Source organism: Botryllus schlosseri, chromosome 13 (assembly GCF_051294905.1).
Source record: "Botryllus schlosseri isolate E-star chromosome 13, Bs_hap1, whole genome shotgun sequence".
Taxonomy (NCBI): Eukaryota; Metazoa; Chordata; class Ascidiacea; order Stolidobranchia; family Styelidae; genus Botryllus; species Botryllus schlosseri.
In genome coordinates this window covers 4,426,830-4,443,890 of record NC_137248.1, presented here as the reverse complement: position 1 = coordinate 4,443,890, position 17,061 = coordinate 4,426,830, and the positions used below count along the sequence as shown (strand labels likewise).

The 17,061-nt window shown below is 41.5% G+C and overlaps 2 protein-coding genes across 2 annotated transcripts in view; both read left to right on the top strand.

The window, feature by feature from the left end:
- Window positions 1–1,103: 1,103 nt before the first annotated feature.
- On the top strand, window positions 1,104–13,144 carry LOC145454722 (organic cation transporter protein-like). Its single transcript, XM_080332714.1, has 13 exons — window positions 1,104–5,228; window positions 5,301–5,417; window positions 5,478–5,604; window positions 5,892–5,995; window positions 6,087–6,241; window positions 6,751–6,920; window positions 6,985–7,116; window positions 7,592–7,683; window positions 7,745–7,879; window positions 11,981–12,078; window positions 12,152–12,260; window positions 12,439–12,654; window positions 12,949–13,144. The coding sequence occupies exons 1-13, from the start codon at window positions 5,083–5,085 to the stop codon at window positions 13,025–13,027; spliced, it is 1,680 nt and encodes a 559-aa protein (XP_080188840.1). The 5' UTR covers window positions 1,104–5,082; the 3' UTR covers window positions 13,028–13,144.
- Window positions 13,145–13,157: 13 nt separating this feature from the next.
- The window catches only part of LOC145454231 (uncharacterized), a 63,591-nt gene continuing 59,687 nt past the window's right edge, over window positions 13,158–17,061 (top strand). Inside the window, exon 1 of the mRNA XM_080332235.1 lies at window positions 13,158–13,168. The gene's annotated coding sequence lies outside the window, so the exon portion shown is untranslated. The remainder of the gene's footprint in view (window positions 13,169–17,061) is intronic.

Below are 17,061 nucleotides of genomic sequence, written 5' to 3'. Positions count from 1 at the left end.
TTATGTGCATGCGTTTTGTCCATGTCCGTAGTCTTTTGCACTTTCAATCTCCTTTACTCTTTACCTCTCCATCCTATCCTTCTCGCATGCGCATGCGCATGCGTTTTGTTTATGCGCATGCGTTTTGTTTATGTGCATTTCGAGACACTATACGTTTGCATGGCGATGGGCAGTCCTCCAGGCATACCTCCGATTAAAATTGAATTTAAAACAAAAATAAATTTAAAACAAACCTGTTTTAAACATGACCCTTGTTTAAAACATGATTTTTTCACCCGTGCGTCACTAATCCTTAATTGTGACATTACTGCAGTGGATTGACATTGGTAATTGAAAATATAGGGTAAATATGCCTCATCATCATCCGAACACCCATTCCGTAATAATGATCTATATCTACATGCTATTGCTGTCGTACCGACGACGATTCCGATGGTTCCAGCCACTCCACATGCACATCGTCCGCAAGCTCATACTTCATATCTTTTTCGAAAATATTTATCTAATTGTGGAATAATTGTAACACGTTTGAAAAAAATGTTTTAAACACAGTGTTTTAAAACACTATTTCCTTTAAATGCAACCCTACCTACGATTCATACAAGAATGGAACGTCGAGAATTCCACCTGCTCGCATGGTACCGTGACAGTGCCGACTACCGCAGTCACCACAAAGGACGTGGGATATGGTACCCGACTGATAAAGGCCATGCAGCACTGCTATATACGGGTCTCACAAGCAATGTTCCCTCTAATTTTTGAAGAGTCTGCGCACACTCACCGACTCACTGCGCAGACCCTTGGACAACAGTGCGTAGCGACTGAAAGAAAGGTCATCACTTCGGAATTTTTTGTGCGCAGATACCGTGTCATGACTGCGCACTTCCGCACGTGCGCAGCTTAGAGGGAACATTGCTCACAAGTCTTCCACTATAAATCGGCTCCAATCAGCTCCTGTGTCAACGATAAAGTATTTAGTGGTCTATCTGGTGGAAAATGTGTTTCGAAGCGAAGTATACAACACTGATACAAACGAAGGAAGTAATATCTAAGGCGCCTGTATTATTCGTTTTTCTAAATACAAAGGAATGGGGGGGGGGGGTGTGAACCGAATCACAATGCAATGATCATGAGGTCGATGTGCCACGCCGCTTTGGTTTTGAGAGCAATGGAGTTGGCTTAACAGTACATTAAAGATAAAGTATTTCGGAAAAGTAACGTAAGAAATGATATCTGGGCGTCGCGGCATTATTTGGAAATATTCACGGAGCGTGATAATAGCCTATACCTTAAGTCTCGATGGCCACCTTGACACAAATTGTGATACGGAGCAGACGGATGCGTGAATTAAGTTACTTATGAATGGCTAACTAATAATCGCATTGTCAAATATTTACGAGCAACTACATCACACACACCGTTATCTAATTCATGTTTGCCGCATTCCTTTGAACAAACAGCTGTAAAAGTACCGATAGCTGTAACGGTATAATTTAGATACCCGCGTATTTCAAACGGGTGAACGGTGGTTGCGATAGATGCCGGTTTGGTTGCTTCGGATCTTATGCGCAACGAGGCCAGGATATTATCAGCTCGACGTAATCAGTTAGACAGTGGAAGACTCAGGAGCGTGCGTGCAGATGACGCATTTTTTTCGACCACAACTATTTCGTTGCACTTTGTGACAATGTTGTGCAAGGGTTATCAACACGCGGCCCGCAACATCTTCGCTTATGAAAGAAATTAATACTATGATATTGTTGAATATTAATTTAGCCACTTGGCTCTCTCATGGAACCGTCTCTGTTTTGTTTATTGATGACTCATTCTGGTTTATTGATATGCTCGAGTTGAAATTGGTACCGTTTTGAAAATGATCGACGGTCGTCTGATGGACTCTTGTTTAAGAGAATATTGCTGAAGCCAAGAATTCACATTCGTAGAGTAAATGCAGGCTGGGCAAACGTTGGGAGGGGACAGTTGTTCTGCAATGATGAGCTTTCATCCAGGACCACCGAAAACATGAACTTGACAAAGTTGAATTCTTTGATGCGGGGATCCAGCCATAGTAGGATAGGAAGAAGGGTTGATTGGTTTGCTCAAAAAAGATCCCCAAACCCGAGACTTCTCATACCACCGTCTTTTTCATGAGAGGTTGGAGAGCTCAAAGTGACCGGAATTTGATACTTGCCCACGCATTGAAACTGAAAGTTCCGTGAAGGAGGGGTTGGAAGTCGTACAGACCACCTACTTGATAATGCTTGCAGTTGCAACCAGTAGTAAGCATATTTTAAGAAAAACATCGACTTTATTTACTTACGCCACAGAAGGATAACATATTCACACAACTAAGATCAACTGCAAACTTGCAAACTTTGGCCCTTAATGCTTAAGAATGCATAAACGTGTATTAAACGTCGATATACGTCTGGCAAATACAGTGTAAATAATAATAGCTTAATATTACATAGTAATAATGTTATGCGGCCCGCAGCACTTTTTAATGTTTAAATGCGTCCCGTTATACATGGGAAGTTGAGAACCCGTGAGTGGGTTGATCAAGACTTCACAGTAACTTTGTACTATGAGTTTCGTATTCCGCATTACGACCAATAGAGTTTCCAAGGTTTCCATAGTGGAAAATATTATGGAGACTATATTTCATCTGATAAATTACCTGTTACTCTCGAGGATCTTACAATTTCAGTACACAAAAAATCATCTCTTTCTGTAGTCGACTGGAATCATTACAGAATGAATACACGATTCAGATTCGAATACTCGAACCCTTGTGCGCAGCCCTAGTCGTCGTGTCAAATATAGTAATAATTATGATTAGGCCTAACAGTCATGAATTTGGATGAGCAGTTTTCCTCTCATATGAGAGATCGCAAATTTCCAACAATTGTACTTTCAAAGTCGCTGTACAAATTCAAAGGTAAATTGTGAGGCGTCGCCACAAGTCAGTGTCACATCATTAATATGTTCGACAAACCGCAGTTGTTAACAGCACGTTGTCACATTGTTGTCCTTTTGCCCCATGTCCAGGCCTGTTTATTTTTGGATTTCTCCAAAAATAACAAAAATAGCTTAGTTTTGGATGTTTTCAAATTTTATTTTTGGAGATTCTCCAAAAATAAGAGATGAAGATGTTTTTATCCCTAATACTACTAGAAAACTTCACCGAAAGTATGTTATTATCATGTATTCATGTCCTCCAAGGCTCCAACACATCGACATCATCAGTGATCTGGATCTAACTTCCCAATACTTTTATCACAAAATCTTTGGCCTGGAGAATGCCCTCAAAAATCAGTGACAGACGCCCTTCAGAGACCTATCTCCCACTTGATCTTCGAGAAATGGGCTTCGACCGTCGCCGTTGTGGGGATCATCGAGCCTATAGAGGCCCAAAGAACTGTCGGATGGCTTCAAACTCTTCAATCTCCCAAGCATTTGCTCCTGACAAGCACTGATCAATAATGCGCTTGGAAGTGACGTCCATTTTGAATCGGAAAGACATGGATTGGAATTGGTCTTCGATATTCTGTATTTTACTCGGATGTCCACTTGATAGACAGCCGACCTCGGTGTTCGTGGATCAATTCACGGGGCCGCAAACAAAGTAGCCCATGTATCATTGTTTTTTATATTATTAGAATCAAAAAGAGCAAAAAGTGTTTGTTGTGTCCTCTCTCCTACGGCCCACGAGGTTTCACCACTTGGTGTTGTAGACAGGCAGGACCCTTTCATTGTCGGCAACTTCAATTTTCTTTTTGTCGTCGATAAGCCCTGCAATATGGCTCCCGGCTGTATCGACCGTGGGCTGTGTCCCCTCTTCGTCGAGGACTGGTCGCCCGATCGAACGCATTCGAGGTCGAGGACTGCACACCCCTAATCCTCCACGAAGTTTCGTACATCAGTGAACTTGATAGCCCAGCACCCTCTGACCGGAAAACCGTCCTTGCTGCGGGGGTCATTGTCCCAGTCCTCAGCTGAGCTCCGAGCTTGAACGCGTTCGACTAGGCGATGTAGCTCCTCCTGCTGCTTCACGATCAGAATCCAAGTCCCTGAAGCTTCGTGACGGTGGTGCTCATCTCTGTGGCCATGCAACCGAGGACGATCAGTTGGATCCACCACTGCGACGAAGGTGCACAGCCCGGACTTTTCTTGTTGATAATCTCGAGTAGGAAGTGCTCACGTTCCTAATTGACAATCAACCGGTGTCAACAAACTTGGACAGGTACTTTTCATCTCCTGGATCAAGTCCTGTTGCCGTCTGAGGTAGCCATTCAGTCCCATTGTCGTGTGGGCGAAGTGATTCTTGTAGAGGTGGCGGTATTCGGCCTGCGTCACAAGGTCCAGTGGTGCAGCCTGCACCATACTCGCACGATTTCATACCCTGCCGCCTACTCAACCCTTCTCGCCACGCCTCTGATCCATCCAGTAAGTGGAAGTACTTTTAGCGCTTCCGAGACCCCCTCTCACACACACATGCTGTTTCTTGTGTGTTCTTGTGAGTTCCCAGGTTGTTTCAACAGTATTTACGCTGTTCTGACTCGTTTATTTCACTAAAAAACTTGAAAAAACATCGTCCAAAAAAAGCTTATTTTTGGATGTTTTCAAATCTTATTTTTGGAGAATCTCCAAAAATAAAACCCAATATCCAAAAATAAACAGGCCTGCCCATGTCTAATGTTTGCAGATACTTTTCTGGATGCAGATGTTGCACGCTTTGATAACCTCATACAACCTTTAAAGTTGAACACTTGACGTAATGACAGGATTATCGAATGGGCTGTTGGAACAATACAAACGTATTATCGAAACGCAAAGGCGCCAGAGTCAGTGCACCGGCCATCACGCGTCAAAATGCATATAAATGGGAACTTAGCTGTACCACTGCAGGGATAGTTCCGATTTTAGACGAATTTGCTAAACAATAATACCCTGAAACATTGTGGCTTGCTCGATTAGGGCTATAGAAATATAAGTTTATGCCTTCATGTTTCATCTGGTATCCTAGATCTCTTTAAAAAGTAAATATATGTCTTTATGATCTAATAAATCGACGGTATAATCATGATCGAATTCGACATAATTCTGGACGAAATAGGACATCTTGGAAAATACCAGTTTCAAATAATATCTATGGTCTATTGGGTGGGTATTCCAGCCGCACTACACGCATTGGCAGCAGTATTTTACTCTGCCCCTATTCCTTACAGGTAAGCAATCGGTTTTACTCACACGGTGTATTCCTATCTGTAAATGTAATACATAATCCGATTAATGTATAGATGCAATGTTTCTCCCATCGATAATGGAACCATCTACCCAAACTTGAGTGAGGCACAAATACTCAATTTGACCACGCCGTATGATGACGCTAACAAGAGATATGATACCTGCACCTGGTAGCTTACCAGATTACGGCAGATGCCAAGAGTGTATACGAATATCATCTTGACCTACAGGTATGGATATGATTTGGAGCTGTGCGACGGAACTGACGGATGCGTAAATAAAAGCACCTCTCCCATACCTTGTGACACAGGATATAACTTCGACACGTCTACATTTACAAACACAATCGCCACAGAGGTTGGGATTGCTGCGTATCATTAACTATATCATGCAAAAGGCTTCGTGAGAACGACAGTTTGGTGTGCATTTACCTCTTCCGAATAGTTTTAGACCAGATTTTCGACCAGTTGCGACGCTATATACAGTCCACATCTTCATCACCTGTCTTCCCCTAATGTTGTATCAGACAAGTGGCTGCAAGAAGTCCATAGGGTCAAATCCTATATCTCAGTGCTCACAAACATGCAAACGTTTCAAGCTGTAATTCCAGTGATCATGTGTAACATAAATATCACTCTTTTTAGTGGGACATCGTATGTGAGCGGAAAGTTCTCAACGCAATTGCAACTTCTCTGTTCTTTGCTGGCATGTGGGCAGGCGCGCTTATATCCGGATACATTTCAGACAAGTAAATATTCGAACCGCACTTTCTAGTTATAGAGGTATCAGTTGGTATATGTGTATGATTGACCGAATCAAGGTTTCATTCATACTTTCAGCTACGGGCGGCGAACGGCGTTATTTTACTGCAACATTGGCACTCTTGTGTTCGGGCTGATCGTTACGTTTTCTCCTTGGTTCACACTGTTCACGATTGCAAGATTTTGTGTCGCTGCTACGTCACACGGGTCAAACTTGACGATGGCCATTTATGGTTCGTACAAAATGCCACTTGCGAACACCGCACGATAAATGATGGAATGTTTCCCTCCTAAGAATAGAAAATATGATTTATTTTGTCTGATGCGTGATTACCACGAGAATTCAAAACATCCCACGTGTACGATGTGGTTTGCGTTTTGCAGCGCATGTTACTTCATTCATCCACGTGTTTGTGTCTGTGTGTTTGCAGACGTCTCAGTGTCAATACTGACCCGTCGGACTCTTTTGATACACACATGTGTACTTTTCACGACACACTGCAAAGAATGCGATAAAATGAGAAGATCATTAGTAATAATGATATTGTGACGCAATCATGGCCACGGTGGTGCGCCTCTGGCTTGTGTTAATTTAAATCAGCCGGGAGGAAGAGGTGAATGTCTCAATGGTTGATGGAAGCAGGTTAGTGTCTGTGGGACCAAGAGTCGGACGAGAAATGCATAATTTTCAATATAAACTATGTATGAGCTATACACAATATATTTACTTTTACAATGACAGTTATCGAAGTCAGTGGGAAACACCGAACTCGGACAGGAATCTTCGCTCACGTACCGTTTGCTGTAGGCAGCATGCTCTGCACTTTGATATCATACTTCTTCAGAGATTGGCGACATTACTATTTCGTTCTCACTCTCTTTTCACTGCCATACTTTGTGTTTCATTACTTCGTGAGTATCGCCTGGATCCGTTACTCCATCTCACGAAGCTAAGGATGTAACTTTTCGGTTTCAGGTTCCGGAATCGCCGCGTTGGCTCTTTGCGAAGGGGCAGCCCGAAAGAGGGAAACAAGTTTGCTACAAATTTGCGCGTGGAAATGGCAAAATGATAGAAGAAGGTATATGGGAAAGGGCGACAACGACCAAGGTTTGCAATATGTGCTCCGATATACTTGTAGCCTAGGAGACTGTATAGTTCCGAACATTTACTAAGCTGGCGAGCCCTCACGCTTATCAAATTTTCGCTGAGTACCCCAAATCAAATTTCACCACACTACACACCTAATACATTACTTTAGAACACTATTGAGCAATTGAAGTGTCCACCGACAACTGCATTAAAAGGACAAGACTATTTTAATATGATTTTCATGCAGACCAAAGAGATTATAATGAATACGTACTCCAAATAAGCATGACTTCATCTGTATGAGTCGGGTGTGTGTCTTGACTTCGGCCAAACCCCTGAGACTGACCCAGTGAACCCCTTGGGTTGGTTTGAACCCTGGTTAATAACTACTACTCTAATAGGTTCACCCTACCTCAATGACTCATGATAACATCGTACTGGATTGCTATTTGCAATGATATAAAATTGACTGAGCTCAATCGTTGTGTTGCAGAAAGATGTTCAACGATCCCGTCGATATTCATCTGTCCACCTTTTCAAACCTTTCCACATGCGGCTCATCACTATCAATGTGATGTTTTCTTGGTAACTATACCCAAATGAATTCCCCGAAGTATATGGGGTTAGGAGTTGACGTCCCATTTAGGTTTGTGATCAGTCTGGTTTACTTCGGTCTCGCGCTAAACGCCGGCAATTTATCCGGAAATATATTCGTGAACAACTGTTTAAACGGCATCGTGGAGATCCCGGCTTGCTTCCTCGTCATATCAACCATGGACAGGTATGTTGGAGTACAGGAGTAGGATGGTGTTTAATTCAAAACACGGATGTTCAAACGCCCGTGTTCGAAATGTTTTATATCATTTTTGATGTTTTTAGCCATGCTCAGCTACAGATGAAAAGAACGCATAAACTTACATTATTATTGTACACGAAAGTACACGACAGAGAACAGTTCAAAGGTATTGATAGTATTGAATAGAAAATCGCTCGTGTACATTATAGACAGGGCTGCGGAGTCGGAGTCGGTGGAGTCGGAGTCGGTGCATGGAGTCGGTGGAGTCGGAGTCTGGGTAATTTTCGCTTGATGGAGTCGGAGTCGTGAAAATTATAATAACTGGAGTCGGAGCCGGTGGGAAAATACTGACTGGAGTCGGAGTTTGTGAGAATGACACTGACTTCGACTCCGACTCCAACTTCTCTATCACGAAAACATTTGCTTTCAAAGAATTTTCAATAGAATTTTTATGTACCACCAATCACACTTATTAATAACCATACAGATCAGGTGCGGCCAGTCCGTGACACGCAGGTCAAATTTGGCACACGAGAAGGTTAGGTGTGGCCTGCGAGGTAATTCTCGAAATTATTGACGACATCTTGTTTGAACAATAACTCATATGACCGTATCAGGTACAATTGCAAGGCCAACCAAAATTTGATTAGCATGACCGCGAAATTTGATGATGACTAAAACAACAGTTCCGACGCATTGACGTATCCAGGGGCCAGCCACATTTATCCCAGATCTTCGTATATGACCATAAAGTAGAATTTTTCATGGCAGATTTATTTGACTTTTCTCGGTACTTCGCATGATTCATTGTCACTAGATTTATTGCGTTCAGTATTTGAGCCCACTTCTGAAAATAATAAGTAGGGGCCTACATATTATTCACAGAATTGAGAATGACTATATTCGCAATTCGGAGACAACGTGTCGTCCAACATGCGGCGAGATCGTCGACAAAACATTTGCACAAAATGATAGAGGCATGTTCACTTATACCTTCGATTTTGCTATGTCTGAACGTCGAATAATCCTGTCCTTGCCAAATGAGCCCAGTGGTATACAGATGCGACCTCCAATGCATGTTAGTAACATATTCATTGATATAATTCAGTCAGGACCACTGCGCACTGCGCACTGCACAGTTCCATGACATATTGTTATCAATTTTAGAGCGTATTAATATAAGTCTTGTTTGCAATGTTACCTAATTCGGTTCGCTCCTATCGGACGACTAAAAAAAGGTTATCAACATTCCAGTTGCGCGCGCAATAGTTCGTAAATCTCATGTGTCCCTTTGGCCGAAAAAGTTGCCCATCCCTGATATAGATAAAATTAGACATTACTTGCAAATTACAACTCAGTTGCACAGGGGAAGAAAATCGCAATATGCGTTTTCGCGATGCAGTCAAAATTGATGCAATTTTTAGAATTATACCATGATACTGTGACAGAGCAAATGCCTCGGCTGATTTTGTAAAATTGTAAAAATGGTGTAAATATGACCAAACGATGCTTCCCACTTGACAAAATTAAAAATATTTGTAGTGTAGCTTAGCTGTTTGGGTCGAACAAATGATTACGAAAGACTGCAAGTCCCAATCCTTGAATATTTGATTAAGTACATGTAGACTGGACATAAGGCTGGTCTTTGACTACTTTACTAAATTCCATTTATGACCGATGTCTATTAGTTGTAAGAGTGTGTGTGCTTTTCATCAGGATAGTGTGCAATGACAAAATTAGTAAGTTCAACCTCGTTATTAGTTGCTGACTCATACACAAGAGCTACACTTGGATTTTGTATCTACATTTTTATTATACAGGATTGGATATCTGCTATATATTTGAATGATTCATACATTTCTGGATATTAGAGAGTCCATGTTATAAAAACTTGAAACAGGAAGGATGTTTAGCAAATCTTTCTTTCATGTTAATTGCATAGTGGATAATTCGAGCTATTCCACAATGAAACAATTTAGCATGCCATCGTTAATCATATGTTTGCATATGTTTAATGGTTGTATGATAGTCATTCAACCGACAATGTGGCATATAATTTTCGAAATGAATTGGTAATAATGCTGGAGTCGGAGTCGGAGTCGGAGTCGGAGTCGGTACGTTTAAAGACCCAGGAGTCGGAGTCGGTACGTTCAAAGACTCAGGAGTCGGAGTCGGAGTCGGAGTCGGTATATTGAAAATGTGTGGAGTCGGAGTCGGAACCGGAGTCGGTGGTAAAATTTACCGACTCCACAGCCCTGATTATAGAGTCTTTAAAAATGACCTCTTTCTTCTCAAATCGTACTGGCTACTTGATAAAATTGTGAGGTTACCTAATTTAAGCCTACACATCAAATTTGGTTCAATTCCAACCACTAGCCGCATTGCTTCAGGAGAAGAAAGTTTTTATGTATTAGATTAAACAAAATTACAAAAATATTGAAAATATTATGTTCGCCCCATGGAAGTGTTGGGTTTTCTATAGAAACCATGTTCACCAAATTTGGAGCAAATCCAACCAGTGGAAGCAGAGTTATTGCCGTCGAAAAATTTGGATTTCAATAAAATAGTATTTACGGTGGGCGCCATTATTATAAATAATTAAAGAAATATTCACTGTAAATACTATTTTATTTATAATCCAAACTTTTCGACGGCAATAACTACACTTCCACTGGTTGGAATCGTACCAAATCTGGTGAACATCGCTTATATAGACAACCCAACACTTTCATGGGGTGAACAGACAATTTTCAAATTTTTTGTTATTTATTTTCATATATTAAATCGAAACTTTCTTCTCCTGTAGCAATGCAGCTACTGGTTGTAATTGAACCAAATTTGGTGTGTAGGCTTAAATTAGGTAACCTAACAATTTTATCAAGTAGCCAGTACGATTTGAGAAAAAAGTACATCTAATAAAAAGATATTTCCACGTCACAAAATCACCATGAGGCGTCCACGTCAGACTGCTGGGCTGCGTATAGTAACAATTGCTTGACCTATCCCTCATTTTATACAATACTACAGGGCACTATTAAGCAAACTCAGTTGTAACAGTACGAATTTTGTCTTGAATAATATCACTGGCGTGTGAGAGGTGAACTACCTCTACGATCGTACCCCCAACACAATCAGTCGAGGTCATCGGCGCTCCCGCCGTGACGTCATTGTTAAAATGTGTGATATGACCCATCAAACACTTCATTTATCCATATTAAACTGGATAAGTTACTCCTCCTCGGTTACTCAATGTTACAGTCCACCCATTAGGTGTGTATTTGTATTGAGTATTTGTTATTATGTCAAAATAGTTATTATTGCCGTATCTGAGTAGCTCGAATGGAAACTATGCTATCAGTATCAGTTTTATTAATAATGTCATCATTTCAAAACAACGCAAGGCTGCGATACAATGAAAAGATAGGAAAGTGCCGAAACGACTTGGAGTAGTCCTTGAAATCAGAAACCAGCCCGATATATGCCATAGAGCCGTGCACAGCTGCAGTGCACATGCACACTGTATGGCAAGAGATACGGGATAACATAAAACGACTAGCGATCAGAATGAATAACGCAAGTGTCGATAGGCGAGGTTGATATGTAAGATTGATGTCCGGTAATGTTGAGGGCTGACTAGAATTAATTCAGTAGAAATTGCTTGTATTTCGACTTGAATGTGGACTTGGACATATGTTCAACGACTCGGTACGCGACGAAGTATGATTCTTGTTTTCTGAACTGACCGCCCGAAGGTGGATGGAATGAAGGTCTCTGAAAACGATTGCTATGTCTCGTATCATCAATAAAATTATAGATCTTCCGCACTGGATACATAGTCTTCGTTATTACGGGAGAACACGTCGGGCGTTGAAGTCAACTATTTCTGCCCAGGCCGACCTCATGCTCCTGCTGCACGGTCTTTAGAAGATAAAATGACAATTTTTGCGTAATATCATCGGTTTAAAAACGCTCATGTGAAAAATGTTATTGAAAACATGTTTTAAACCACACCTTGTTACATAGAACGTCAATCCATTCATGAGTATGAGATAATTCGCGAATTGCTTATTTCTTGTTATGTTACAGGATTGGACGAGTACGTTTGCTCTCCTCAGTATTCATATTTGGGGGACTGACATTGATTGGAAATATGCTATGTACGCTATTTGCAAACGGAAATCAAGGTAGTGCGACAGATAATAATACGTTAGAGGTTCGTTTGTCAGTAACCCGCGGGTTCGTCGTTTATGCATACAGCTATCGTCATCATCGGTATCGTACTGGTTCTGGCGGGAAAGCTGTTCGCAGCTGCTGCGTTTGATATCATTTTCAACTTCTCCGCCGAGCTGTATCCCACCATGTTGAGGCGAGTCGATATAATTTCAGTCATGAATATTGTCGCATATAGGTTCATATTGTGGCTATGTCATCTCATCAGTTTGAGCTTAACCCTAATCGCTTCACCAGCAGTCGATAATACAATGTAATATATTGTATATACAGTTCTATATAACCGTATACCATTTGGCAATCTTCACTTCCAGGAGTAACGGGATGGGTGTCGGATCCATGGCCGCAAGATGGGGAAGTATCCTGTCCCCTTTCGTAATATTGCTCAACCATTCGCACCCATGGTTCCTTGCAACATTTTTCGGATCTCTCTCGTTGCTGGCCGGCCTACTAGCCCTTCTATATCCCGAAACTATGAATAAATCCATGCCGCAGACTATGGAAGAGGCGAAAATGTTATATAAAGGAAGGTGGGGATGCAACATTTACTGACAGTGTATCAATTCAGCTATGGATTTGTAATGATCATATTAAACAGTTCTATTTTTGTTATCCGTTCCAGACACAATGCTTTGTAATGAGCACAGGATGTCCAAACGGCCAAGTATATATTGACTTCATCTAACGCCCACCCTGCTGGTATTACAAGTCATAATGCACGATGTAACTGATTGCCATTCAGATTTCTAAATACTGTACCATTATCAATATAGACACGGCTTGCTACCTTGCTCTTGCATTTAAATTATCAATCTGCTTTTTAGATCAATCAATCATAATACCCAGACACCAGAGGACGCAGTTGCCTTGGACGAGATGGAGGAGAAGATGATCACACTGTGACGAAACTTCTACTGTTATGTATCGGTTAAAAATACGTGATACAGAATCCCTTTTGCATCAGATTAAACAGGCTTTCTTTCCAAAAACGCATACGTAAGACCATTCAATTTCGATTAATACGTGGAGTGGGTGGTTGTTATAGAATCAGCGATTCTGTGATGAGATTTTGAGCGGCCCCTATAGACAGTCTCCGGTCTTGCGTGACCCGCGGCCACAATCTGCCGCAATCTCTAAAACTTGCTTACTACTTCAAATTATAGTGACTAAAGATTATTCGTTCACTGAATCAATCCAAGTTTGCCAACCGGGGACAGATGGCCATGAAAGTGCTTTTGTTCTGTCCGGGTGTACATACATTTGTGAACATCTGAACATTAACAAGACAATAAAGCTGCGTTTCAATCTTACTGATCTTTAATTGCAGTGCAGGGTTTCTTTCTACGTCCGACATGCAGCCATAGTTCAAAGAACTTATCGACAACTTTGATAGACCACAGATGTCTCATTAACTTCAAGGCGAAGTACATTATGCTGATAAACTCATCAAATACTGTTTTTGGTCTCTATGATTTAGTCTAAAAGCTTACATTAAATACGTTTCATTCCTTGTATAGGTGGATAAACACGCGATTAATGCGTCGATTCCAAGATCCGGCCCGCTTCATTTTTCCATATCAGACTGGAGAAGTTGCCCGCCCATTGTGTAATACGATTTTAGTACGATATGTTGAAGTGTACTTTATGTGCTATTCGACTATAACAGTGGTCGGTAAACTATGACTCATTTGGGTATAAGATATGGCTCTTTGACAATTTTGCTTTATTTTGTCCTTAATTTTTCAACATTGCAGCAACTTGTTAGTAAATTTTCATGACGGCCAGAGTAATTATTCTCGTGGCAACATATACTTGTCTTTGAAAGTTTAAGACAGTGGGGTATCCAGGGTAAGGGGCTCGTATACCGCTGTCATTTCAAAATCCCCTAATTACGTTGCTGGCGCGCTGGCGAATAACACCAGTCGCGAATTCGATTTACTCGCCATCGCGCGCCTCGAAATGTCGCATTGCACGATACCTTGATTGATCAAATAGAATACCAGACGCTTGTAGGACAATGCTGTCTTCAATTACACATTGTATTTCCGATCTACGCCGAGGAATGAACTGCCTTGGATGTGACATTCCCAATTACAAATTAAAGACAACGCCATACCTATCCATATTCTTGATTGGTAAGTAGCTATCGATCACCGCCGTAAAAATGTAGGTGTGTAGCGCAACGTTGCGTTACGCCGAATACTTTAAAAGTCTATCAATAGCCTACTTAGAATTTCGGAATTGCAATTAATTGCATTTGATTAATATCAGTGACTAAAAATTCTAAGCTATTTACTATGAGTTGCGCTATCATAGGGTTGCCATACGTCCGGAATTTACCGGACATGTCCGGCATTTCACTGTTCAAACTGATGTCCGGGAGGAATTTCTAAAATATGCCAAATGTCCGGAATTTTGAAGACTTGACGTAGGCACATAATTTTTCGTAAGTCAGCATAAAACAATATTTTTTGGGAATATTTATGCTGATGCATGATGTTTTTCTTCGCGCTGTGCGCTATATACTATCACATTTATTGATTTTAATATGGAGACTATCACCCTCGCAAAAACTGCAATAAAATATAACTAAAAGCAACCTTCATTTACCGGAATAAGCCTCATCGTAATCGCAATTATAGGAGAACGATATATTCCTAGAGATCGTTAAGGCTGTTTAAATGCTTTATTCAAAGATAGTGGTTCCAAACGGGAGGTCGTTTGCCTTTATTCCGGGGTTTGCGAATATGTTGAACGGAATCAGCTTCCAAAATACCATGTGAGTAAGTCTGGGCAAAGGTGCTGACTTCTTTTAGTAAGCAGCTCTTCAAATTTTGATCTGGGCCACGGAACATTTTCAAATTGGAGATGGAGTCGCGACCATAAAAGTTTGGAAACCACCGGATGCGGGGTGTTTTTAAAGCTCCGTGGTGCGCACGGGCATAAGGCTGATAAGCAATATTATCGGTAGGACATGAACATGACTTAACGATGTGCAATCACGCTCCCTGTTTTTTCGAACTCATCATCCTCCACCAGCTCTACCGCAAAATCTGATCATGTGGGAGGGGAGTAGTATCTATATAGCAATGTATGGAACGACCAATATTATTGACAGAATTCATTCAAATAATTTAACGACCAGATGCATGTAGAAACCAGATTCATATATATATATATATAGCAAGCACACCCCCCAAAGGTTGCATCGATTAGCCTATATCAGTGGTTCTCAACCTTTTTGACCTCGTGGCACACTTCGAAAATGAAAAATAGTTCGCGGCACACTAGCACACTGGTTCTAAACTTTTTTGGCTTACGGCACCTGAAAACTACCAAAATTCGTAGCAGCACCTACAGTCGTACAGAGGTGGTCTCGGACGAAGTATACTTGTTGCTTTTCGGAGCTCTCAAGTACGATTTGCTCTGCTTCGAAGAATAAATTACGGTATCTTCCTATCTGCGGTCATGTCACAAATACATACGCCTACGAATAGTATCATTTGACACGGGAATCGTTTTCAATTCTTCTGCAGCTTTGGTCCGAAATATTGTTTCACAATTCTAGTGCATGCTGGAAGAATAACGTTTATAAAGAATATCTGTAATTGCTAATGCAGGGTGTGATCAGACTAGTTGACCCTACCCAGAGTCATATCGATTACACCCTGTCCTACACCGTTAAGTATCTTGTTATAATTCCATGCGTCAATGTTATTTTCGTTTCGGTTGGACGAATCAATAAATATTTTTTCTCTCTTCCTCTCTCCGCTTCCGTGCGAGGTTTTGAATTTTCAGCGATTACCTCTGCTACCACAAAACTAGCCTGCGGCGATCTCGTTGAAACTTCGTTCTGCGCTTATATACTATTTCATGAGATATGTTCGATAATACACTCTACCAAATACCGCATTGTCGATGTAATTAACCAGTGCGTCCCAGCAGAGGCCAAGCAAAATCGCCACAGACTAATACAGAGGATACCAAACGCAAACGCGTATCGTGTATAGCTCACGTGAGGATAGCAATACCTTAATAGTTTTACTGGCACGGGCAGTCACAAGCAGTTCAATTATAGTTCCAACAAACCGGGATAATAGCCTCAAAGGCGGGGAAGTTTTTTAACTGATGTAATTTGGTCAACTTCACTTCTCTCTTATCAGATTCGTTGCATGCAACCTAACGTTGCGCCGGTGCCTACATTTTAACGGGAGTGCCGACACGGTGCTTAACAATCGCAATGCGGATGGTTACTGTTTTTCATTCCAACGTGAACATCAATTCCAAAACAGTTCATTTCCCGCTGGTGATTGGGACGAGGATGACGCCAGGTCTGATCTCCTTTGCGTTCATTCGTTCAATCATCGAATTGTACAAAACTGAATTCAGCCTTCAAGCCACGCTATATAACAGGTAAAGCGAATTCGAGGGGGGTGTTGATTGTGGGCATGGTAGCAATTCTGATTTGACAAATGTGCAAACTTCACATCGAGCCCGTTTTTTATCATTGATCGTTTGCTATATTATTTAGCGCATAATTTCGAATAAATCGCTCGCGGCACCCATCCGAGACGTAAATGGCACACTAGTGTGCCGCGGCACACCGGTTGAGAACCACTGCCCTATAGTGTGGGCTCAAAATCATTGTTTAGTTGGGCAGGAGGGGGCTGAAAACATGTGCTTTCGGTCCCGGTTCCACAACACACAGCCACATACTTCTGAACCGGATCGTGACCACCTCTGATCTATGAGCATTGAGCAAAGCTTTGTCATTTTGACCCACTAGTACACTAATCCACTAGTGGGCGCTAAAGAGTGTCCGGAATTTGGGTGGCTGAAATATGGTAACCCTACGCTATCACAGGTGAGGCTTGGCCCGCCTGTGCCTAATCTGTGACTTACCTCACCTTTCGTGTTTTATTTTCATACATTAAATA